The 27,264-nt window shown below is 37.0% G+C and overlaps 1 protein-coding gene across 1 annotated transcript in view; it reads left to right on the top strand.

The window, feature by feature from the left end:
- The window catches only part of LOC145740315 (RNA-binding protein MEX3B), a 50,056-nt gene extending 26,668 nt beyond the window's left edge, over positions 1-23,388 (top strand). Inside the window, exon 2 of the mRNA XM_081995780.1 lies at positions 19,108-23,388. Coding sequence (XP_081851906.1) covers positions 19,108-20,120 — 1,013 coding nt within the window. The 3' untranslated portion in view covers positions 20,121-23,388. The remainder of the gene's footprint in view (positions 1-19,107) is intronic.
- The last annotated feature ends 3,876 nt before the right edge of the window (positions 23,389-27,264 follow it).

The raw sequence follows: 27,264 nt of genomic DNA, 5'->3' as shown, positions 1-27,264 counted from the left end.
TTTATGGGGATCGAATTCGTGTTTTTTGGACTGGCCGACAGCTGCTTGTCCTTTTTTTTTCTCTTGGCGCATTCCTCTCGCTTTGTTGTTCTCAGTCCGCTGACGTTAACAAAAACAAAGATTTGCGAATTTCAGACTTATCATAGTTTTTATACCAAATTTGGTGCAAGAATATGAGACTGATCTTAGATTTACAATTTTTCGTTTTACTCTGTCCTAGAAATAGTCTCAAATATGCTCGAGGTGGAGACGTAAAGGTAGAAAATGATCACATGGATATGATGGCTAGAGGAAGGCTAGCAAGAATCGCTAGAGATGGTATACCACGAACACGACGTCTTTTAGGAAGACCTCCAAAGAGATGGAGAAGAACACAGAAAAATTATTCTAACGACAGTTAGTTTCTGAGATTCTACTGGTCTTGGAATTGTTTTTGTCGTTTATTCTATTTGTTTCTAAAGTTTTAATCTTGATTTTGTCAATTTTTAAACGATCAACCTTGACTCATATTTGTCATTCCATTTTATTATTGCTTCACATTTGTGGTGAAAAAAATATGTGAACGACGTATTTCTAGAAAACGATCACCTGTTAGGAAGATGTGGCACCAAAAATGGTTTGCACAGAAAACTGAATAGCAGAACAATGAGAAGAGAATAGAGCAGCACAAAAATATAAATTCTGGAATTGTCCTTATTAGCTGCGCTGGGACACAATGTTACAATTTGAGTTGATAGATTAGGTTAATACCGAGGTTAATACACCTGTGTCTAGCATGCATTTGACATTTTAACTCCTTAATCTTATCTGTATTATTACTTTAAATGTATTTAAAGATTCTGAAAGGGGTTTCTTCTATGTTTACGATTAGAGTTAGTAAAACTAAGTTTATAGTTGATTTCTGGGTTTATTTTTGCATTTGTTCAATAGAGCAAAACTTCACCTGTATTTTACAATACTTTTTGTACTCGAAATCTTCTCAGGTTATAAAACTGTTTGACGAAACAACAAAAACGAAAAATGTCAATAGTAGCAAAGTCTGGCAATCTCACAGGCTGGTACTCTATCGTCTTGCAGCTGCAACTGCATTCAAGCAAACATCTGAAATTGAATACTTCACTAACGTCTATCCCACATCTTTTCAACATTAAATTTAAGGGTACACCAATTTAGGGGTACCGTTAGGTTCCGTCCCAAGAATGGTCATTTTTGACACCCTCAGGTAAAACCGGTCCTTCTCACTTTGTTGCTGAGATTACAATTAAGGTTAAACTGCAACGGGATTAGTGGCCGTAAACATTAACCGTCATAAATTTCAATGACGAAACTGTATCTTATCTTTAAAACGAGGAGTACTACCTAAATCTAATGTTGTATATCTAATCTACGGCGTGTGAAACTGGGACATCGCGTCACATTACGTAAACCGCCTTTAAAATTAATATGCTGTGCACCATCGGGTTCCGAAAAAACGTCTGACCCTGGTATAAGCAAAATTAATTCGACTGTTGTTTAAACAATGAGGGAATCAAAGAAACATTGCCGACCAGCGGTCTTCTAATCAGCGTCTGGGTAGCTCGGAACCGTCCGGAATTCCTGACCAGGTTTTTTAACGCTGGGTACTGTCTCCATCTCTCTTTTGCTCTTTCTGGCGCTGTCAATTAATTAATTAGAACCATATTTGGTCGGTTATCGCTTGTAGCCTTTTAGGTTTTTCTCGCGACCGTTTCAATATTGATTGGGTTTTTGCGGCGGTACCACTTCAGTACTGTTGGTACCATCGTTTTGTTTTTGAGTACGGCAATGAATTAGGGAGTCGAGATGTCAGAAGCGCGCCGGACGTCGCGGTTTTTGCTAGCCGGTAATTTAACGAGCTACCATACCAATTTAATTGGTATTGATGATCATTTCAGTGGAAAATAACTATAATGGAATAAGTATTTTGAAAAAATTAACCAAAGTAAATTTACTTTGATTAACAGTAAGTTAGGAGTTATGGCATCATTTTGGTAATAAGTTTGGTAATCAGGTCAGGTTTTACCACAACAAATGAGGACACGTAAAATTAGGTAGAAAAGTTCATTATATCAGACATCTTCCGCACGCCAATGAAAACGTCTTAAATCACGCGATTAATGTTTGTAGAGAACATAGTAACGCACGTGACAGAATCAAAGTCTGTGACAAAGATGACCACTAAACTCCTAATTTTTTATTTTGTTGTCAGATTATATAAATTAAAATTATTTTTTACTCATTGATTTATTGGTCAGTGTCCAATGTTCTTCATATAAAAGAAGATAGCAAGACCACCAATATGTATGTATGACTAAGCAAGAAATGCAGTACATCGTTGTTTACGTCAGTACGATTAGCATAAGATGTTTTACATTTGAAATTAAGGAAGTCTGCACCATATAGAATTTTATTAAAGTCGTATCAGTTAAAGCTAAAACGACAATTTTTTGGATATCTGGAAAGATTTCTTTATGGTACTTTCTGTACTACAATCTAGTGTGTTGTGGCATGAGTATAATAGCAATGGTAATGTTTTTGTTCTGGTTTATTCCATAAATAGCTCTCTCGTATACTGTTAACGTATTTTGTCCAAAAAATATGGGTTAGTTATGTTGAAAACTGAAGATACCTCTGTCTATTGAGTGGTTAAACAATACTCAGGTATTCAATTATTGATTTTTGACAAATGCTTCTCTGGTTGAAAAAATTCTTAGGCTTACTACTCATTTCTGGCAATTCATCTTCTTGTCTTATACTTACCACAAAAAGTGAATTTGGTAACGAGAACTAGAGAAGAATTTCTGATGAATCGTCTTAATGCCCAACTACTCTATAAATCAGTACAATTGTGGATATTGGTCAAATTAAACTCTTGTCTGACTCTGGATTGTACGAGGGAAGAGAGTTATCAAGAGACCTACAGAAACCTGTCATTGTCAACCAGTTCTGTTACATTCTAGCAACACTTCTCTCTACAGTTCTGCTTCATTCCAAATCAGATAACAGCTATCCTTTTTATTGACAGAAAATTAAGTTCTGAAATATCTGTTCATGTTAGAGAAGAAACCCTTCCAAAATATGAGACTTAATGTAGCTTCAATTTAGTAACAACAAGATGGTGCTCCTGCACATTAAAGTATAAACGTAAACAGATTTCTAGACTTAATAATAGGTGAAATAGTGTTGGCACATCCTGATCTAATCCCTCTAGAGGACTTTCTGTGAATTAGTAGAATTGTAACAAAAGAGAAGAAGTGTAAAGAGGTACAGAATGTCCTGAATGTACTGGCAATTTTTATTTTATTGAAAACGTAATTCCCGAAGTATTGGAGTTGTCTGGGATAGTCCTGGTATTTTATGCCTAGAAATGCAACACATTCACGGTAACCTACATAAAAAATACTATATAATAATAATAATACCTACATAAAAATACTACACTTATCTAGTTAAGGAATAGAGGAAGGACTCTCCAAAGTAATACCAAAAGATTCCAAAATTGTGAATTCGTACTTTTGAATATTGAAAATGGTTGGTATCGCGGTGTTTTCAAACGAGGTCGGATTGGTACCACAAGAAAAAAAAACGAGGATAATCGTCGAAAACGAGCGCATTTCAACGGTTCCGAAAATAAGTTAGTTGGAGGCGATTGAATGAAAGTGAAATGAGTAAAAACCTGCCGGTCGAGTCTGGTGGTTCTTCGCCGACGAGGCGCGGATGTTGAACTAGGTTCGTCTCAAGGTCTCCTGCCATGGGAGCGCAGGAAGTGTGACGAAGACGGTGGGGGACAGGACCGGCCTTGGAATCCCGCGACCATTACCTTCGGATAGTCTCACGGTGTGGTCCGTGTGGTATTTATTGTTTAACACCGCGTTAGGCCGATGTCCAAGCGAGCGCAAGAATATGGTGATCAAAGTGGGTGGGATATGGTCGGTACGGTCCTGTTTCCGAAAGAATCGCCAAGAATTCCTTCCCATCAGGACAAAGACCGATGCATCGCCGCCGTCATCCGAAAAGAAACAAAACAAACCGTCCCTATCCGTTTCTCTATCTATCTCGTTCTCGCCAAGTCTGGTAATTGGCGTTTTTCGTTAATTGAGCGCTCATTTACATATCGCTTAATTAAGCGGGGCGATAAAGGCTTTTGTTTCGGCGGCCCATCACTTTCTTCTCTTCCAACGTCTTCGCCCAGAATAACAACGTCATGGGAGTCTAAATAAACGGATGCGGCCTGCTGTTGTGGCCGTTCACCCGACAACACACACAACGTACATGATCGTTCTTTCTGTTCTGTATAAACAAGCGGCCTCAGCGACGTGGGAGGATCATAGTATAGTCATTGAACAGTGGCCTAGGTCACGGTTCCCCTGCTCGCGCCACCGCCTTCGGTACTGCCGCGCTTTATGGAGTACCGTGGCCGGTATGCGAACGTTTTAAACCCCGCCAGTTCATGCGATCCGGTGTGTGTGACCATCCGGCGTAATAATAGCGATAAACAGAAGGTGCAGCAGGTATGTTCTTGCGGCACTGACCACAAGGGTAGTGAGACGTAACTGGAATAAATTAGGAACAGTTTCGTGCAACATGCGATGGACTGCTTGACCTTCAAACTTTAATCCGTTTCACTTTTCTGTGATCATCTACATACTTAAAGCTTTCTTTCTGCTCAAAGTCTAAATACCAAATAGCCTCTTTACCACGAATATTACCTGTAGTGTTCTGTCTTTGATGCTGAAGGAAGGACTGTATTGTGGTTAGATCCTTTGTTGATGTTAGTTTAAGATACTGTCTTTTGGCTGCTTTTCTTCTGACAGCATTAGCAATATGCTTTATCTATGTTCTTCCAGTACTCATCAGCAAGTTAGTGACGTATGGAATAATTGGGACACTATTCACATTTTCATTGCTCACCAAAAATTCAATACCAATAGCTTTCTTAGAGAATGACGTAGAAATTCTTGTGAAGGATTTAGTGCTTTTGTACTAGGAATATTCCCTGGAGTGCCTTTCATCAATTTAATGTATTACTTTGCATTTCCAAAGAAAACCCTTCTTTGTGGGTAGTTCCTTTGTTGACATAGGAGTTACCTATTTTTCTCTTTTATGAGTAATTGCCTTTTTTTGGAATTGCTTTTGTTCTTACAATATTTACATTGGGAAGGTGGAATAACTGGGAGAAGTTTTGTGCAACATGCAATGGGCTCCTCGGCCTTCAAGCTTCGGTCTATTTAACATTTGTTTGTTCCTTAAAGAATGCTGCAGAAAATCCTTTCAAGGATCTAATAGGGTTTTTGAATGCTTTTTCACCGAAAATATACCTTAAACTACCCCAGTCACTGATGCATTTAATGTTTCTTGTTAGTTTGCCTTTACAAAGGAAGGTAATACTCTGTAGGTAAATCCTGTGGTGACATAGTCCCTAACTGTTTCTCTCTTTAAGTTGAATTCACTTGATGTCTGAAATTCTTCTTGATATCTCAGATCAACTACTGAAAAAGTTGTTTAATCAAAGTCAAATTTGGTTTTCAACTAGTTTAGAAACAGTAATTTGAAAATAATAAAAAGAATAAAAGATACTGAACAGTCAAGATTATTAAAAAGCTCAAATAAAAAATAAAGAATTTGGACAAATCAAAAGGCCAACTGGAGGAAGCAAGGAAGTCATAAAACAGTTGACAAGAGTAAAAAAAATAACGACAGAGAAATTCAAAACATACCAATAGAACAGAGTGAGAATACCAAACGAACGCAATTATCACTCTAATTCATCGAGTTTAGTGCAGATGTCACTAGGTGTGTTTCACTACTAGCATCTATGGCAGATTCCAGTTCTTAATCATCATGATCAGATTATTAAGTTTTCATAGTATTTTTTTCTGTTTTAACCAGTAATCACACTTAACCCAATGGCATACTGGAAATTCTTGAGCAGTCAAGACATTTTTCAGCTTTGAAGCTGTTCAATTTTTTGAATTATTACGTGACAGTTGTGTAGTTTCAAATACTTGAAAAGATCTGTACTAATCCTGTTAAAGGTTTATGACCACTCTCTTAGATTATTTTGAAAGGAACAATGATGAATTCCCTTTTATCTGTGTTCCAGATGTCTTAATGCTGAGGCTCTTAGTTCAATATGATGATCTAAATCTGTATTTTTTTTGCAAGGGTCTTGTTAACAAAAAAAGTTTGGTAATCATGGAATCTACTTTTACTTGTTGTTTTCCACAAAAATGAAAGTTGTTTTACTACACCAGGGATGTTCATGTATACTGACTATTGTATCGTAACTTTAGAGTATTTCCTTGAAGTAAATATTAAGTATTTTAAATTAGCTTGGTAAACATGGACAAAGCGAAAAAGGAAATGGGAGAGAAGGATAGAGCACGGGGTCGCGGATGAATGAGAAACCGCAATGTTCATCAGGCAAAAGATGGTAACGAAGGAAAATACAGAAATGGCGAATCGAAACGAGGCAGAGATCGGGCTGGCCAAGACAACTTCCATTTACTTATTCCTATAGCAACATTGATTTTCGATTTGTAGCAAAACCCACTCAAGATTTAACGTGCAAGAATCGGTCGCACGAACCTACGTGTGTTGCAAAAAAGTTCACGTGTAAAGCTCTCTTAATTGCTCGCATTCGGGACCGCCTATGAAGTTTTTATGGTTTTCTAGGTTTTTCCTCGTCCGACCGATGATTCTATGATCCGTACACCCTTCATTCCTCGAACCGAAACGATTTACTTTGAATTTGTACGTAACGCATCGTCGATGCCGCGTCCATTCTTCTTCTTCGGCTGCCCCATCAACGCAGAAAACCTTGAACTTAATGGATTTCTTCCTTTTAAACGCGACGGCCGTCGAGAGAGCGATCCTCTCGTGGTTGCAATGGTCGCAGACAATGTAAATGTTTACGAAGGCTGTCTGAAGATGAAGGCTGTAAGAGCCCCGGTAATCTTCGATGGTTAGTTGGCCTTTAATATTGCGTGCCGGTCAAGTAGAGTTTGCATGGTGTTGTTCTTCTCACTTCATCCAAAACAACAAAGTCAAATGGTATAAATCATTCGAAAGGTGATCCACTACTGTGATTCAATGAACAGTTTGTTGGGTAATACGTGGGAATACATAGGAATGTTTTGTTAATATATGAAACACCCAGATACCTTGCTAGCCAAGGTATCTGAGATATTCTTTTATATGAACTCTACTACTAATTTTATGCAAATTTTATTACTTTTTCTCCCATAGAATACGTAAGTGTCTTTACTTGTTCCTTCCCTTGTTCCCATATCACCAGGTCTAGAGGATTGAGGTCTGGAAATAGCAGAATAAGCCCTGAAAAGATTGGGATAACTTCCATGAATCCAATTAGCCACATAAGCAGTATAAGTGGAACGCTTTTCCAAAAATGCTCATGTTTCCGCCAAAGAAATATAGTCCAATAACCTTGCTATTAATTTCTAATCTTTTCGGAAAATGTGAAGGATTTTTGGTTGACCATGCATAGTCTATATGATTGTACGACGATTATGCAAGATCCCCCCTTAGAGAGAGAGATACTCTTGTATTGATTGGTAATAGTAAGGGTGCAGTCTAATTTCTTGCAGACGTGCACAGCAGAATATCTGTACTTTGTCCAGTAAGATAGATGCTAGGAATATTTTCTTTAAGACGCTGATAAGAGCAACAGCAAACTAGATATCCATAGAAGTGATCATTTGTGATTCGTTGAGATTCAGAAATAGTCAGAATAGTGTAAAGAAAAAGTTTTGCTTAAAATGAATCATACGTTGGTATGCCTTTGGGGACATCCTATATTAATCTCGACAAATATGCCACTTAACATTGGATTTAGTTATAATTGAATAGAGACCAGAAAGAAGAGTTAAACCGTAAATCTTATCTACTTATCGGAGGGCTTATCGTCTGTAGTGATTAATAACCAGCCGAGGTAGACAAAACATTCCTACTTCTTCAATGACAATCTCCAATCCAAAGGAAACGATGATTTTTCTCTTTTTACAAATCTGTCCGCGTAACAGTTTCCAAATACTGCTCGTATAGTACTCAGGGACAAAATCCCCTCGTTTTTCAGTTCAGGCTTCTCGAAGCTTTCTTGTACTACCACAATGTTCTTCTCCTTCTTTCTTCCTCACTCTCATAGTTCTCCCATAATTGTGTGTTATACTTTAAGATGTTCTTTCCGCTGGTCTACTGGTTTTCCTTCCAACACGGTATGTGGTAGATTGTTTTCAGCCATCCTCTTTACGTGAATGTACCACTGTCTCTGTTTCTGTCTTCCTCATCGCACCACGTCCTGCTCTCACACAGTGTTTCCGGATATTTACTGCTCTCTTCTGTTTTTTTGCACGATCGTTTTTAGTGTCTTCTCTGGTACTCGAATCATACACTTAGAAGGCATCCTGATACTGCTGCAGCTCTTTTGATTTGGCTTCTTAGGTCTTTGACTGGGACAGGCTTCTTAGGCTAGGTTAGGTTAGGCTAGGTTAGGTTAGGTTAGGGTTACGCCAAGGTATCTAAATTGCGAAACTTGTTGTACAAATTGTTCTTCAATCTCTAGGTAAATTCCGTTTAACTGTTTCCACGCCCATAGTGTTTAAAGTATCAGTACTGCCTAATGTTTTCTGTTAGCACTGTTTTCAATGGAATTGCAGTAATGCTACAAATTATTTGTCTATGTGGTGTCTAGTTTTAATTTAGAGAAACTTTATTTAGAAGAAAGAGAGTCTTGAGAGAAAGTAGTTAGGATATTGAGCAAAGGTTGTACACATTATTCATCCACTTACAACTTCAGAAGAGCTTCTCACGTTCATCATTTCAATGATAAATCTAAGAACTAAGAAGATTCTATCTGAATCTACACATTTACTCTTTTGGAACTAATGCATTTTCCATTTACTGTGTAAATGGGGTAAACAGACCAAAATGTCGTAACTGGAATGGTTCGACCCCTTGTTTATTTAAAAAGGTCGATTCTCTATATCCTCAGAAGTTAACCGTTTCAGCCAGCATTTTAGGGAATTAAATTGTAGGACCTCTGTTTCTGGGGCCTTTACGACTGTTTTGTATTTGGTTATATTGGAAAATGCGATGGAAAAGCAAATTAAGAAAATAATAAAAGCGACAATAACCATAACGTATTTTAATTACAACAGGACAGTGCTTAAGAATATCAATAATTTTCCTTGTCAGTTGATCAGTAGACAATTGAATGGTCACCAAGGTTTCTATGCTTAAATCCATTGAAGTTTTCTTCTTGGGACTATGGAAAGCAGTAGAGTTTATAGTGTACAAACTATTTGAAATTCTGTTACAATTCAGAAGAGTCGTTCCAGAAGTACTAGTTTAATGCTATGTAGAGTATGGAAAGACTCAAATACCATATTTAACACTTGGAATGAACAAGTTGGTACTTTCTGGCAACTAGTAAACATGCCCATTAGTTGCAAAAACAACTTGTCATATGGAAATTGATGGACCATATTCAGAATCATGGTTGATCACTGTTTTTTTTTTGCGTTAGATTTTCTGCCATGTATGAATCAGGGTGGCTTGATTATGAAATCCAAGCGGCTCTTGCATACATTTTCCGCATATTAATGATCCGCTTAGATAATTTTGAAACGACACAATAAAGCGCCACCTGCGTCCTTCCTGTTGTCGCGGATTATCGGAACTTTAACCTTACTTTTCAGGGCCGGGTGCGATGACTTCTTCGCGGTACTACTTTGTTATAATGTTGTATGTGCCCGGCCTTATCAACCAGTTCGGGCTATATCAGGTAGAATTAAGCCGTAAATACAACACGCCAGTAACAGTGTTTTCTTGTACAGTCAAAACCTCTTGCAATAAATATACTAATAATGTTTCGTTTTTGTTTCAGGTGGGTACAATCACAAGGCTTAAGATGGGGGAACAGTTTCCCCTTCGGGGATGAAAGTGTCACTTTTTCCTTGACGGGGGGGAGATAACGTTCCGCCTTCAGTTTATCCAGGGCGCTGTCGTTCCAAGCTGTCAGCCTCAATCTAGATTAATGCGGACGAGTCGCCCCTGAACCGAAATCGAAAAAACGCAGGGTAATCTTGTCCTTTCACGGACAGTCGGTATGTTGATTTAACGAGGTTCCACAAATAGAGCAGGACCGGTTTTAGAAATCGCGCTGCCGTTAACAAAGACGCCTCGTAAATTACTTTGAACGTTTATCTCCTTTAAAGTAACGTAATCTGGATAATTCCACAATCACCGACAGGAGTTCATGTTTAGCATCCATTTACGTAGTGTCCGAGTACACGCCATCCTTCACCTACATTGAGCCTCTTCTAAGGGTTATAATGTAAACAAACAAGAATTTTAGTTATAATCTTGATGAATTCCTTTCCGGGCAGAAGCCTGGAACAAATGCAAATCCTGCCGCATTAGAGGGGCTGTAATATCGATTGGAGGAACTCCCGAAACGGGAGTGTGGCCGTAACAAGCCATGCCAACCGACGGAAAAGGCATTATAACGAACGGCCTTAAAACGAAATACAGAGGTCACTGTTCCGGCCCTTTTGGGATCAATACTTTTAGGGCTACGACGGTTTCCCTTTGGTTTATTATCATAACCAGTCTCGTTAAAACGGACGGAGAGCAAAAACTCCCTTGAAACGGTTTCTGGATGTAGACGTGTCCAATAGAACAAGGATTAATTAACCACCACCCTATTGGACATGTCAGCTACAAATGTAACACAGTTGATTTACTCCAAGACTTTTTCTGTCGATCAGAGTGTGGGATAAATTGGAGTAGTTCGTTTGATTCGACTATAATTATGAACCCTTCCTTCTTTTGCTTTTTTTTGGTTTTGAAGAGAGGCATCTGATAATTCTGATGCTGATAAGAAACTATCGAAATGTATCTGACTCATCCGCTAAAAGATAATAATTAGGAATTTTTTGAACAGGAAGTTTCTCACTGAGCTACATAAACAGTCAAAAATCACAAAAAAAAAATCAGTTTTTCAGGCTCTAAAACACCTTTTCCACACAGAAAAACTTGAAAATTACATTCAAAGTTGCCAAAGTCAATGTGCCTCTATGGAGCTATAAACACAACTTACAGTGCAAATCCTTAAAGAAACACAGCTGTTTGGCATTTTATACCTTCAGGGGATTGATGAATTAGTTCTGACAGTTATGACAGCTGTCACGTGACGCAAGAATATCAAAGTTTCAAGACTATCCCAACCTAACCTAACCTCTCAGGTTAAAGCAATTTTTTTTATACAAATGAAGGTGAATTAATTAATTATTTCTTAGTAGTCTGACTGACTTTTGTAATTTATACATACAAGGTGTCTCAAATTCGACTAAATAAAGGCTGGGTTACAGTCTTGTTTTAAAGATGTTACCAAAAGCAGCTACCAAATAGGGATGTTAACCATAAACAACCAAAAATAAACAATCGCACATTTCATGAAGCCACTTGTAAAGGTTGCTGATGGCTTTCAGGTGTCTGTTGCTAATAAGTGTCCCACTCGTTTATAATGTAAATATCGAGATTTATTTGTTTATCCTGGAAGCAACTTGTTGTTTTAACCGCAATAATGACAAGTTAATTAGGAATTTCAGCAAAATTAGTATGCAACTGGGTATTTACTATAAAATTACCAATACAAGGTTTTATATAAAAAAATATGAGACTACAATGCAAACCAAAAAATGGTGAAAAACTATCAATGACTAAGTAATAATACTCATTATTATTTTTTTAAATGAAAAAATGCATTGCAATATTAAAATTTAGTGTTCACAACTAGATGTCAAAAATATTATAATTTTTGACCAAAAAAGAGTTCAAAACTTGTATGGTTAGGTTAGTGTTCAAAAAATCTTTTTTTTTTAACAAAAATATTGTAAAAAGTTTATTTTAAATGGTAGATTAAGTTGGTGGCAAAAGAAATGTTGAAAAAATATATTTTTTTTGCAAAAATGTTCTTAGAAGTCACTTAAAAATTATAGGTTAAGTTAGTGTCTAAAAAATGAATTTTTGCGTAAAAAATTACTGCAAAAGCTTTATAAAGCTTTGTCAAAGAAAATCTTAAAAATTTTAAAATTTATGGGTATGTTAGTCAGAAACAAAATGAATTTTTGAAATAGTGTCCAAATAATTATAGGTTAGGTTAGTCGTAAGAAGAATATTACAAAATATTTGTTTTTAAATCCATAAATATTGTGTAATCATTTCTAGGGTTAGGTTAGTGTTGTTAAAAAAATAGTTTTGAACAAAATTGTTCAGAAAAGTAAAAAAAATAATTTTTGGCAAAAAATGTGTGTTCAAAAACTTTATGGTAAGGTTAATGTCCAAAAAAAGTGTCAAACAGTGTCTTAAAAATTTTAGATTAGGTTGGTGGCAAGAAAAATATTAAAAAGATGATTTGGTCAAAAATGCCCTAAAACGTGCAATAAATTTTAAGGTTAGGTGTCCTAAAAATTATAGGTTAGGTTGGTCCCCAAAAAAAATTAATTTTTGGACAAAAATGTACTGCAAAAGCTTTATGGTAAGCTGAGTGTCAAAAAATAGAAAAAAAAATTAATTTTTGAAATAGTGTCCAAATAATTATAGATTAGGTTAGTGGTAAGAAGAATATGAAACAATTTTTTTTTTAAATCCATAAATAGTATCCAATAATTTCTAGGGTTAGGTTAGTACAAAAAATGTACAAATATTTTAAGGTTAAGTTAGCGTCTAAACAACGAATTTTTGAGGGAAAATTTACTACAAAAGGTTCAAAAACTTTGTGGTAAGGTTAGTGTCCAATAAAACTGTCTTAAAAATTTTAGGTTAGGTTAGTGGCAAGAAAAATATTTAAGAAGATGATTTGGAAAAATATGCCCTAAAACGTGCTTAAACATTTTTAGGGTTACGTTAGCGTCCTAAAAAAAATAGTTTTGAACAAGTTTTCAAAAATGCCAAAAAAACTATTTTTGGCGAAAAAATTTATAAAAAAGGTTAGGCTGGTGTCCTAAAAAATAATTTTTGGACAAAAATTTCATAAAAAGTGTTCAAAACGTTAAAAGTCAGATTTGTGTACAGGAAAGTGTTCGAACAGTGTAAAAAAATATTTTTGGATAAACAAAAATTAATTTGCCATAAAATCCACTGTGCTAGTGTTAGGAAAAGTGTACAAAAAATAAATTCTGAACAAACAGTGAAACAAAAATGTCTTTAAACAATTTTCAAAGCGTCCAAATTTTGTTTGTTTTTTGTATTTTTTTTTAATCGCAAAATATTGAACTACGTTTATGATGAGACATTTTGTATAGGTAAACGTAGTTATTTTTGGGTTTGTGTTGGTATAATTTTTTTTTTAATAAATAAATAATTAATTTATTAGCAGGTCCCTTAATGGAAAACTTTACCGCCACTGGTGTTTCATTTCATAAAAACTCAAACTTTCTGTTCAATTTGGAACTTTGGCGTTTTTTTTTTCTCTTATTCTTTGCCAGTCATTTGAAAACAAATAATAACAAAATATTCATTTCTCTACATGTTGAAAGACAGTTACGGAAAAATACAAGAAAAAAAGAACTGAGAATTGTAAGTTTCTACGTGAAGGGTGATAAATTACGCTTTTTTTTCCATAATTAAACCCCTATGTATCTCGTTTTTCCGTATTTGTGACACCCTGTATGTGTATTATTCCTGGTAACAAAATTTTTGGATTTTGAGACTAGCAACAACCCCCTGGCACACTCTCAAAACCTAATTTTAAGTTAATTACTTCTTACTAAGCAAAATTGATACAAAACCAAAGACTTACATACATCATTGAACCAAATGAATATTTCCTATCGTAGTTTCATTAATTATTAACTTTAGTAAATGCAAAATTTTCAACAAAAGACATCAAATCGCACGTTGAAATACGACGGTGAGCAATATAAATCTACTCTAATCCATCTTAGTCGTAGATTTATTGCACCATTACAGCCATGAGAAAGTTTTTACTGTACCTATTCCAGTTTACATTAAAATATAATAGCTTAAGGCAGAGAAGTGATAAAAATCTACTTTGTATAGCCTCAACCAGTCAATCTACACTTTTATAAGAGTATGTTAATGTTAATTGATGTAGAAATTCAGTTGTGACTATTGCTTGTCGATTACCAGTACCGAAAATAGGATTTTACCGTGCGTGCGTGACAGTCTTTGGCGAGAACGGGAAAAGCCATTTCGGACATGTAAATGAAATGAAAAAATATATTTTCCGTATTGAATTAGTAATTTTAGGGTTCCTTTTGATCTAAACAAGGTAAATGCACATTTAATCAAAACGCTGGTTGGGGAGGACGCTTTTCGATTTAAACGAATTCGGGGAGAGAGAGCGTCGCGACGCCACCGGCACCGCAGCCGGCTCTAATGAAAGAATGGTATCCATGGTAACTGCTGCAATGCCGCCCCGCCCGTGCAGACGTCACGTGGCCTGTGCAGCATGCCGCCAATGGGGCGACGTTGCCGCCTCCGGCTCAACGAAACTGGGTCCCTGGTTTTAGTGCGATTTGTGGAAAAATCACAGCACTAATCTATGTGACATAACGCGACGTTGCCGCCTCCGATTTTCCTTGGAGACGTTGATTAATTACTGCGGGGAAATTTGGCTTTTTGGGGGAGTGACGAGAGAGGGTTAAAATTAACCGAGACTCAGCTGGCGGGGCCCTAATGTTAACGAAAAGTGTGTCATAATCCCCTCAGTTACGTAAACCGAAACTAACACAGGCACGGCCTACTATCGATCACGCGAATTCATCAAGCAACCCCTTTCGGTTCTAGAGGTGGTTGACCTATTTTCCACCCTCTTTGAAAGACATCCCCTTCTCAATTATCGCCTACTCTAACCGATTTTTGAATAATTAATATCGTCGGCTAGTAATTCGCCTGCTGGACTACATAAATAATCTCCCATTCATGAACGAGGCGGTGGCAACGTGGCCGACGCGTCACAATTCCACGTTAGTTTTTCCGGCCCGGGGTCGTCGGCAGTTCATGTTCAATAAGAGTCATTGCCACCCTTTCGGGTTGAAAGTTTGCGCGACCAACCTCCCCGGAAACTTGGCAACGGCGCATAGGCCACGTCGCCCTTTCCGGGGTTGCCGGATTTCAGTCAGGCTAACAACCTACAATTAAAAAGTTTTTCCAGTTTGTGAGAGGTAAATTTGGAATGTTACATTTACATAATCACCGAGGTGGTTGGGAAAGACAAATGATTGCGGCGGAAAACATACAGGGTGTTTATCTTTTTGGGGGAGACCAATAATTTTAATTGTCTATTTTGGTTTGAAATAACTTTATTGGAAGCGTCCAGTTCCTTGATTGGTTATTGCAAGTTTGTTAATAGACAAATGAGGAAAGCTCTATTCGTAGTTTGTGATTGTTCGAAGGACCAAATGTGTTTGGCCTTAATCTGCCTCTAAAATTTCTGGAAGTGGACTGAAAAAAAAACTGATAAATTTGAGGTCACGTGACAGTGGTTGACAAGTGTCAACCTAACTTTGCAGTGTCTAACCTAACTTAAACTTATAGTGTTGCCAGTTGCCAGGTTCAAATTTAAATTACATTACTATAACGTGACGTGTTTTGACAATTTCAGCTTTCCCAATTGTTTAAATGAATTTTCCAGACTTCTCAACGTAACTAGCACATTTTCAGGTCACGTGACGGTTATTGACGGATGTCAAACTAAATTTACACTGTTGCCAGCTCCAAATTTAAATTGCATCACTATGACGTGACGTGTTTTGCCAGTTTCAACTTTCCCAACTGTTTAAATGAAATTTACGGACTTTTTAAGGTTAACTACATTTTCCAGGTCACGTGACTTTTGTTGACAGGTGACAACCTAAGTTTACAGTGCAAATGTTGCCAAATTTTCAAATCTTTCCTATTGGTCGTCTTTTCTTATATTATGTCTTTCGTCGCAGGACACTCTGTATAGTACTACATCGAAGAAAATGAACACTCGATAAAAATTAACCATAAATCACTAACATTTTTCGTAAACTCGTTGAAACTAGATATAAATCTGTCTAACCCATTACAGAATAAATTAATCAGTTATCCTTGCCGAACAAAAACATTTATCCAAAATATGGCAGACATCCAGTTCTACGCAATTAGTTTATGAATCGGTGCTACTGTTGATAGCACAGATAGAGCGTTTTTGGGGTACCGACAACTCGAAAATATTAGTCTCAATTACGAAATTGCGCTTCATAAGCCCACATTATGAAGGGTTAATGCGTCGGAGATCATTTGTCCTTATTAGAGCTCAGAGGAGAAATAGTTGCTAAAGTCATTATGGGAACATTATCACCCCACAACAATTACTGTCAGTTGCAAGGATTTTGGGTTTAGGGCAAGAGTTCAGCATAATGCAGAAAAATTCTGCTACAATTATGAAAATCATTGATATGTTCTCATGTGGTACATATCCAGAGGATTTAGGTGTAGTGAACTAGATGGCCACTTGGTCTGTTCCAACGTTGAACGATCATTCTTTGAGATATTGGAACTTTCGATAACAGTCTATATCTTTTCGCTTTCTTTGTAGCTCTACAACCCTTCATTCATTCTCCATCCTTCTTGCATCAATTCAGGATCGTATTCTATTCTCTGCTACAGTCAATACTCGCTAAATGAATGCTGTTGCATCTTGTACTGTATATGGTTACCTTTCAGGTGCAAGCCTAATTTAAATAACAATCGTTTGCTCAACTAGAAAAGTTTAGAAGAAATTATAATAACTAATTTTGCTGAGTCGACTTTTGAAAAATTAATGCCATCGCGTTAATATAAGACCCGCATAAACACAAACGAGTCCAATAATAGCTGAAAATGTCACGAAAAGTGAGAGAGATGGAGAGAGTTATTAAAATAGATACCGGAAGAATGCATATAAGTGTGGGTAAGCAGGAGGTGGACAACCTCGGGCTAGGCGCTGGCTAAACTTAACCAGCACTAGGTTAAACGGGCGCTAGGCGTTTATAAAACCTGGCTGAGTCACAAACAAGAACATTAAAACAAGGCTGTTTTAAATTTAGATAGAGTATGGAGGAAATGGATTTCGAACGATTCGAGGTGTCGTAATCGGGAATTTCACGGGAAATCTTTGCGCTTTGTTGTACGGCGATGAAATAGAGACCTCAATACAGTGGCGTACCTCTCCAATTTTCTAGGTGGCATAGCCCTTTTGATAATTTTTTTCAGTTTCTTTTTGTTGTAAAGCGAAATTCTCGCCGCCTCTGTCTCTTCTATTATTGCAACCGAAGTGGCATTTACCCTAAAGATATTTCGAGACGTACGCACTAGACGAGCTCGCGATGTAATGCACACTTTGCTGGCCAAAAGCCAACCCGGTGACATTTTGGACGTTCGTGTGCATGCACCGCTACACACGGGGGGCCCATTTTGGGTACTTTTCTTTTAAGGTATCGACACACGCTATTATAAAAGCGAATAAACTCTTGTATAATCCATTACTACAGTTTAAAACTTAGACTTAAATGCATAAGTGTGACGTAAGCGCGTTTCACCAGAAATTTGTTGGACAACCTAATAAGCAATAGTAGTTCAAAAACCACCAAATTAACATCGAAAATGACATGTTAAGACTCCAAGATCATTTATTTATTATAAAAATTCATTTTGATAGTCCAACATTCCATAAGGTTGCTGGAAATCTCTTCTCTTGCCCAATCTCTCTCAATATCCAGATAAATGGGACTGGAACTGAGAGAAACAATGTTTTCTTCCAATGTCTTCACTTCCAACTCTGGTTTCCTTTGTTCATTAGCACAAAACGCGATAAAGTAGATTTTTTAAAGAATGCTAATCTGCCTGCATTGCGAATGGAAGTACTAATGTTCCCAAGTAGTTGATTACTACACCACCAACTGCCATCTTCAATAGATCTGCAGATAATAAGCTAAGTAACCTCTTTTATACGTTTTCAGTTACTCCCAGGGTAACACTAAGCAACAAATCACAAATAAGTCCTCTTTAATGAAACCGAAAACACCAAAAGCAATTCGACTACATGAATCTGCTATAAATAAAGTTTCATTTTTACCTTAAAGAAGAAGGTACATTGGATATGATGGCTTTTTCTGTCTCTTTAGGAAATACGTTGCAAGATACTAAATTTGTGCCTTTAGGCCCAAATAGCCTAAAGTCACTAATTTCTAATATCAGAATTTGATCTTGGTGGGTTCAGATCATCACAATAAGCAAATTGATCGGTAATGGCATCTAAACGCCATGACCTGTATCATCTTCAGCTAGATTAGCTTCTTCAATTCATCGCCACCCACTAGTTTCTGGATGTCTTCTTTCCATCTCGTTCTCGCTTTTAGTTCTGAGCCCCCATCCACCATCCTCCAATCAAATTCCAGCCCATTTCCACTTTAGCCTCCCCATCCGTTCTGCGACGTTCATCACTTTTGTCTGATCCATTCGTTTTTCGTCTTCCAGACATGCTCAACAAATTCTAACATAAGAATAACTGTAGAAGCAGACAATATTATATAATAGAAGGAATTGCGATTCGGAGTGAACATGGATTCCTCCAATGAGACAAATAAATCTTTTGTTGACTACTACTAAGTGTAATTATTCCATTTTATTAGAATCCTGTACATACAAAATACATACAGGATACTGTTCAGTAACGCTGGCAGACACAACTTTCAAATTTTCAATTCTAGTCATAAATATGTACTACTTTACTATGTTCGAGTTTAAGTCGTGTCGGTCACTACTGATTCTCTTAGGTGATATGTAAAACATACCTGTAGGAACTTCTCTCGGTCTTCTCAAGAATATAAATGCGTAAAAAATACTGTTTAGTCGAGCTTATCGCGGTTTGTTCTACTAAAAAGAAACACAGCCTCCAGTTCTTGTCAGGATATAATTGGGAGGGCACTTAATTGCGAGCATCCTAATCTAGCCGGGGGGGACCGCGCTTATTAAAATTCCCCCACAGGATGCGGAATATCAACTAGCTAAACTAATCTTGGGTTTCTTTTGTTTCAGGTTGCAAAATTAAGGCGCTCCGCGCCAAAACGAACACCTACATCAAGACGCCCGTACGTGGTGAAGAGCCCGTCTTCGTGGTCACCGGTCGTAAGGAAGACGTAGCCAAGGCTAAGCGCGAGATTCTCAGCGCGGCAGAACACTTTTCGCAGATCCGAGCTTCGCGCAAGAACAACTTGGCTGGATTGAGCAGCTCAGGAGCCAGCACTCCACCAGGACCACCAGCTAACATCCCTGGACACGTTACGATCCAAGTGCGTGTGCCCTACCGCGTCGTTGGGCTTGTTGTTGGACCTAAGGGAGCTACAATCAAGCGCATTCAGCACCAGACTCACACCTACATTGTCACTCCCAGCCGAGACAAAGAGCCAGTGTTTGAAGTGAGCGGACTGCCTGAAAGCGTCGAGTCTGCCCGTAGAGAAATCGAAGCTCATATTGCTATGCGAACTGGTAATACTGCTGGTCTAGGCGGTCTACCCGCCCTAGGTGTGTTGGAGGATAACGAAATCTTTGCTTCGCTGTGTAAATCAGGATTGAGTTCAATCCTGAATTACATGGAACCAGCACAAGACCAGTTCCCTACGATGACGTCTTCCACGGGAAGCAGCGGTGCTTTTTCTAGCTCCGGATCGTGCTCAAGCAGCTCCTCAAGCATCGGAGGTAGAGATTTGGGAACCATTTGGAGCTCCACCGATCGCGACGAAGGTCTAGGTGATTCTCCCAGCTTTGACTCATCAACTACGCTGTCTAGCATCTGGTCGTATCCTAGCGTGCCAGCCCCGTCTCGACCCAGCCCAACCAACAGCACCAGCCCCACGGACTCCTTGTTGTCCTTAAACGCCAAATGTCTGGTATGCAACGGTGGCAAGGTTACGCACGCCCTAGTGCCATGCGGTCATAATTTCTTCTGTTTGGAATGCGCCACGCGGGTATGCGAAGGAAGCGAACCTCAATGCCCGTTGTGCTCGTTACCAGCGATCCAAGCGATCCGGATCTTCTCGCCCAACCCGTAGATCTGCCACTGATTCACAGTGACACCGCCCCCCCACCACCCCCTTTCACACAAAACCCTTTTTCAAATTCGAAAGCAACATCCTGTGTTCAGCACGGGCGGCGTCCCGACGTCTTCTTTTCGTATCGCAGACAACGAATAGCCTCCTTTTACTCTTGTTGTTACGTCGTAGTAGGTAGTAGTTTAAATAGGTTGAAAAATTGGGACCCGCCCGGGCGTAGTCGTCGTATGCCAGTGTTTCGTATTTCCTTTTTTAGTTTTATTACCGTTTTATATAAGTAAGTAGGATTAGGGTCGGCTTTTTGGTGAAACGGAGGTTCTCTAGGTCGGGATGCTCGGCTGTCAACCGATATCAACTGTCTCCTAACCAAACTCTTTTTTGAAGGAAACAAACAGTCACATGTGCCTACCTTCAACAATTTTCAATTGATACTTGACTAAGAGATGGCGAGTTAATTTACTCAGTGACGTACTGAAGTGTTTTAATGTTTGACTTCTCTGTTAAGGTTTCAATTGGAAAAAGCTCTACCAACCCAGTCATCTACTGTTTTTCGTTACTTTTAAATTGATTCTAACCTAACCCCATCACAACCAAGAGAGTTGCTTTTACCAATTTTTCACGAATCTTTCAAAAGTTAATTAAGTGTAATTTCTTCAATTTAGTGGTTTTCCTTGCGTTACGAATCAGTCTGTATTTTATGTTATAACAATGAGGAAACAAAGTGTCTTGACACTACTTTGGGTTTTTGGTTTGGGCGAAGAAAAACTTCAAAGCTACCAAGCTTTCGTTAGGGTTTACGAACTTCATCAGGGTGCTACCGTTTTTAGGTAGAAAGAGATTCCCAAACACAAAACCAACAATGAATCCTGTCATGTCTCTTATTACATTGTCATCAAGTAAAATTAACAGAAAACCAACGCGGACACATATTAAAATGGTCTGTTTTAATATGGTCACCATTTTACATACAAAACAACCATTGGCAGGATTCACTTTTTGTTTGGTATCTAAAAAGAGTAGCTTGGTAGGTCAGAAGTTTTTCTTTAACCACCTAATACAGAAAAAACAAGATTTTTGTACTTGTTATGACAACATATTTGTTAGATCATCACTTTTATTTTACCCACTAACGCAGGTTTTCTACCGTTATTTCAAAAAATTTTGACAGAAGAAGAATGCACGAACATTGACCCTTCCAAATGTCACTATCGTTTGCATAGTGTGACTTAAAATTAGTGAGATTTTTTCCCAAAAAGTGATTTTTATGTGATATTGCTTAAGTTTCTTCATATCTGATTTTTCTTTTTAAACAGACTAGCGTCAATATAGTTGAACTGTCAAAGTCGAAAAAAGGTTTTTAGTTTCTGCCCTACATTGAAAGGTATCAACTGTCACGCAAGTTTAAACCAGATGCTGTCAAACTTGTCGTTTGACAGTTGTCAGCGCGAACCGAGCTAACCTAGAGACCTCCCGATCGGTAAGCTACCATTTAGTGACTACCTACCCCCCCCTCTCGTAAAAAAAGACATAAAACAAGCGACACCATTATTAAGCGTAAATTTTTATATATATTGATAAAGATAATTTTTAACAAAAAAAAATACTTACTCGATAAGGATTTCGTTATTTTTTGAAATAATATAATATATTTTTTTAAGTTTTCGCCATTCGATTGAGGCGTGTAGTTTACGCCTGATGATGAAAAAGTCTGAAACAGCAATTCTCAAAAATAAGAAAAAAATGAATATTAAAAATTATATATTGTTTAAGTAAGGTTAGAGATATTTAAAGGACTAAACTAGACACGAATATATTGGTTGGAAGAGTTGATGAGCAACCGGGAGTGAGACAGTCGGTCGCAGTGAGACGAGAGTGCGCATTCGAAGATGGGCGTGACCGTGGGGGCGTGGTTTAGCCCTTTCCACACCCTCCGCCCCCCTAATAAACCGCATACATATCCATGTAATATTTATATTGTTAGTTAGAGCGCGTGTTGTTGACTATTGTTCTGTTAACGTTCGACTAGGAATTTATTTTAGTGTAGAGTGAGATATAGATGGAGGGGGAGGAAGGGCGGTCGCTCCCTCACGACCACGCCCACCGCACTGATCTTCAGTATTCACACATTTTGCGTTATCATCCTAATCTTGCTGTGCACCTCTTAGTAGACAATTATTTTTCTCCCCCGGGCTGACGCCCCCGTTTCCATGCGCTTATATCTTTACTTATTAATATATAATATGTATTATCTACGGTTTAAATAATATATTATATATTTAAATATTAAGAAGCTATATTTTGTTTTTTATTATTTATTTTTTTATTCTAGTAGTATTTGAAAATTGTCGTTATTAGATAAATTATATATATTTTATTATTATTATTATTATTATTACTATTAATTAATTGGTTAGTGTTCTTGCTTGCGGGGTGGTGCGTCAGCCGGGGGCGGAGTCCCCATTTTAGCTTAAGTTGTTTATTACACAGTGTAAATAAGTTGTTGTTTTGTAGCATTAAATAGTATACTTATTATTATTTTATTTTTTTACATATTTTTCTGATGGAGATATTTAACTATTATTATATTATTATTGAATGTTAAGTACAAGTTCTCAAAGTGACTAACATCTGAATTTGTCCAAAGTTTCTCGGTTCTCCTTCTTCATGTATTTGGCCCAGTGAACTGTAAAAAGAGTGAAAAAAAGAGAAACGAGAAACTCTGACCAAACACAAAAAAAGATTTTCTACATCCCCGCCCACCCCGAGAAAAAAAAAACAAAAAAGTTATATTTTATATATTTGATATTTTTACTTACTACACTTAACTTTTATTTTTACTATTAATAACATAACCTCTACGAACTCTCTCAAAGTGATTTTGTTTTTTGATTTTCTATCTTATACACACAATATGTACATAAAATATATTTTCGGTTTGCCCGCCCCTCTCTCTCTTTGAATCTTAAATGTGTTTAACAAGCGTGTTTTCTGTTGAAGTAGAAATTTATATGGAATTGTGTTTTTTTTTTACACGTGTAGCGACTGACGGTTTTCGTTACGGCCACGACGGGCTGGTAAAGTACTTTTACGGTACGCGGTGACTTTTCATTTTTTTTGTTTTTAATTTTCAGCCGTTCTAGGCGTTCGATAAGACTAAATCGCGTCCGCTTTACCCTCCCTTCGATGGCCGTTTAAAGAATATTTTTAAGGAGTTTTTTTTATAACGATTACTTTGCTACCAAATACCAATAAAGTTCGTGATTTATAATTTTTATTTTTTTTTTTGGTTTCCTTGGTTTTAGTTTTAGTAGTTTTTACTCATAAGCCAGCTTTAAACGACACTTTGTGATTTGATTGTCTACTGATGATGTTAATTGAGGGAACAGTAAAACTTCCTTCCATGGTCAGAACAGCAGGTTATTCATCATCAGGTAATGGTACTTAAGACAGCCCAGTTTGACTGTATTCCAAAGTTCAGTAGAAACAAACTTTTTGATATTTTGACCAAAAAAACTTAGAATCTTCTTCAGAAGGCAAACTGGACTATGGACAAAACCGATATTCAATAAGAATCGATAGAAATGAAACTTCTGAACTTTTTAGAGAAGGTGAGTTATTCATCTTGTTATTGTCCCCTTTCTCAGCATTAGCTGCTGGGACAAAGGTTTTACTAACGCAAATACAATATCAATGACAACTGTGCTTCCAGTGAATGAAATACGAGAGAAAGACCTTTTGGACGTAGAAATTTTGTTTCCAAATTGACTGCTTAACAATCCTTAATAATTGAAACTGTTAGCAGAAGTGTAGAGTGTGAAACATTTGGTCTAGTACATGAGCTAAATGAGGAAATATGCCAACAGTGTGTAATAACTAGTAATATCTGTATTCAACCAGTTAAAAGTAAAAATTGCACTTTGATTTGGTTAAGTTCAGTATCAATGAATTTTAGAGTTGATCACTGATGTCCAGAGTTTCCAGTAGACCAAAATACTCTTTCCTGCAACGTTCTTGTAATGTGATCATTGTCCTTGACATCTTCTACCCTAAAACATCACCTTTGATGGTTTTGACCCATTTTCATATCAAACGGTAACAGGCAACATGTCCAGGATTCATGGTTAGTCATGTTTAAATCAAGCTTTAGACTACTTACTACTTTAAAGGCTTGAAGGGTACATTAAGAAGTTTTCATGTATCGGTCACCTAGAAAAGGTAATGTAAAACATTGGAAACTGCTGGAGAAAACTATAACTGCTACACACTTCACTAACCTAACTTAAGCTTTGGAAACTTAGATAGCAAACACTACAGAACTCCAAGCAGCAAAAACTTCACCAGAATAATGTTCTTAAATATTTGAGAAAGACAACTTAAGATTCTTTGAAAATCCTGTAAAATTGTCAGCTCTCATAGAAAATGTGAAATAGCTCAATCTCAGCCGAAAACTGGAAAATCTTAAAAAAGCTGAAAATACTGATATTGTCCAGATCAGGTGCATGGTTTCATCAGCGACTCCTAAAATGTAAAGAAGCTTTTAACAAAACATGAATATTGCAAATAAAGCTAAGAAATGATTCAAAATTTCTTTGTAAATTCTTCTTCTTCATCTTACTCCCATATGGACAACTTCTTTGTATTTACCTCTATCTGGAGCTCCGTAAACAAGTTCCTCAGCAGCTAGCCATGTCCATTGTCGGATATTTCAAAGAGAGGATAGATTTTTGCGGCCTATCCATTTTTTCCTCTCGATCTTGCCATTCAAAATAAGCCGAAGCGGACCCTAACGCGGTCCACGCATTACATGACCCAAGAATTGTGCTCCATTCTGATGAGTACATTCTCTATGTTGGTAAAACCGTCCAAATCTTGCAAAAGTACAACAGAATAGTAAATCTTTCCCGCAGATGAATGTTAAGTTGCTTGGCACAGGCTTGAGTTTCAGAAAAGCTCTTCTAGCTATTTCGATTCCAGCTTTGATTTCTTATCAAATCAGAAATAACGAATTGAGTCACTTGAGCTGATGATCTAAAAATTGCAATTTTTGGTTATTATTATGCTCCGTTGCTGCTGTTTCCTAGATTACTCTTCATCAGTTTGCTAGGAATTATGGCTCCACAATCAGACAAATCTTCAAAGAAACTCTTGCTGTTGCCCACAAACTAATATCGGATCATGATGTCAAAGCTGTCTTTTGGTGTAAAAAGTGAATAACACCGTAACATTTACCAACTCAACAAAACCATTTTGAGTTATGTGGAACAGGAACAGATTTCTGGAAACAGGTAGTTTTTGGAACGGGAACAGATTGTACCTGTTATTTGAAATAGGCTGTTCCAAACCTCTCTTAGACAATCTTGTTTTATTACTGTAAAGTATCGAGTCAATAGAGTTATTCCTGCATCTTTGAAAGGCGTTTCTCTACTAGTTTTTTCAGACTCTTTTCCAGGAAGTTTCTACTATACAGAGTAAAATGCTTCAGAAATAAGTGGTTTTAAATGTTTCCTGTCTATTGTTAATGGATTCCAATTTTTTGGCAGAATTTGCAATAAATTACTACAATAATAAAACCTTACTTACATTTGTTAAACAATGATGAGGACAGCATTCTGGAGGGTTTGGCACTTGGAAGTGATTTACTATTTTTATTAATTTTACAAACCCGGTGCGGGTTGCACAATTCTGGACGACTACATTTTGTGGCACGAGACGGAGTCTTCTACCGTCTGCCTTACTAACGGATTTCGAGCCTCATACAAAATTGGTTCAGTTACCAAATCTATCGTTTGTTGCTTGTTTTCATATTCCTGCATAGCCGTAGCGGTCATTTTATTATTTTGTCATCTACAAATTTCTATTCGTGACAGTATGGCCAAATGTTTCCTAATGTAATCCCATAATCTCTCAGATCCTAACAATAGTGTAATTTCTCTTTTTAACTAGTGTTTGTTGGAACTTTTCGGATGCAAAGTAAGAATTGGTCAGTGTGTTGTAAACAAGGAGCTGTTTCTAGTTTGAATCTTGCAGATGACACATATTGCACGTTGTTGGCTTTTCCAAACTTCTCCAAACTCATCTACTGACTAAAGTAACGGTTTCAGTTACTGTTTTTTTACTGTAATTTATGGAGGGAATATGGTGTAGGTAACCAATTTTATGTACTTTTATAACAAATTTAAGAAAAACTGACAAACAACGTACTTAACAGATTTAATAAACCAAACGTATTTTTGACAGTGATTAGCTAATCTAACAAAAGTAATAAACAATGTGTCGTTTTCAGTTGGTTTTTAAGAGTGTTTGTCCTATTTTCGTGTGGTTATTTCGCTATTGTAGTTGTGTGGCGTTTTGATGTTGTGTATCATCGTCATAAATCATCTGCATGTCATTAGTGAGTACTGTAGAGTCTACTAGAGGCGTTTAGCTCTCAAATGCACAAAAAAGCGTGGAGAGGAAAAAAAATTTAGGAAAAAAAATTATAAGCGGCGCGTTTTATATTTTAATAAACGACATACATATTACACACACGATAATATAATATATAAAACTATTTTAGTATACGCGTGGATCCTTTTTAGATATTTAATAATAATAATATATGTATATTTAGCTTTTATTCTTTCTCGATAATAGGACGAGGTATAATTTATTAATTATTATAAATTTATGGCGTAACGTAACTGTAATCTTTATTAAGAAAATAATAACAAAAACTGCTCAATATGGTTGATGGAGTTGTAATTATAAAAAAAAATAATACCAATAGCGTAAATATTAACGTTTCGGGGCGTAGAACGACGCTTTTAGGCAATTCGTGAACAGGTTGGGTGGGAATTTTCCCTGCAAATTAGAAGGCTTTTCCGACATACGTTAAGCCTTCAATTTTGGAAAGGTCAGGGATTTAAAATGCGTGTTATCACTGTAGTAGGAAAGTTTATGTAAGTAGGTAATGTGCAATATTAGGACAATTTTGGAGGGCGTCGTTCGCTGCGGGTTTGACTTTTACCGGTGCTGTAGCAACCAATAAAAGATATTTAAAAAAAAGTCTTCCCTCCCGAATCATCTTTTTATACGATTAGTAAGGAAGTCTTATTAGCGTTTTGCTTTTGATTAAAGTTCTTGGAGACTTTTGGTGGTTTTTACT

The sequence above is a fragment of the Ips typographus genome, linkage group LG1 (assembly GCF_016097725.1).
Source record: "Ips typographus isolate SLU linkage group LG1, UJ_Ityp_2.0, whole genome shotgun sequence".
Lineage (NCBI taxonomy): Eukaryota > Metazoa > Arthropoda > Insecta > Coleoptera > Curculionidae > Ips > Ips typographus.
The sequence above is the reverse complement of the archived record's forward strand: the minus strand, read 5'-3'. Positions and strand labels throughout refer to the sequence as shown.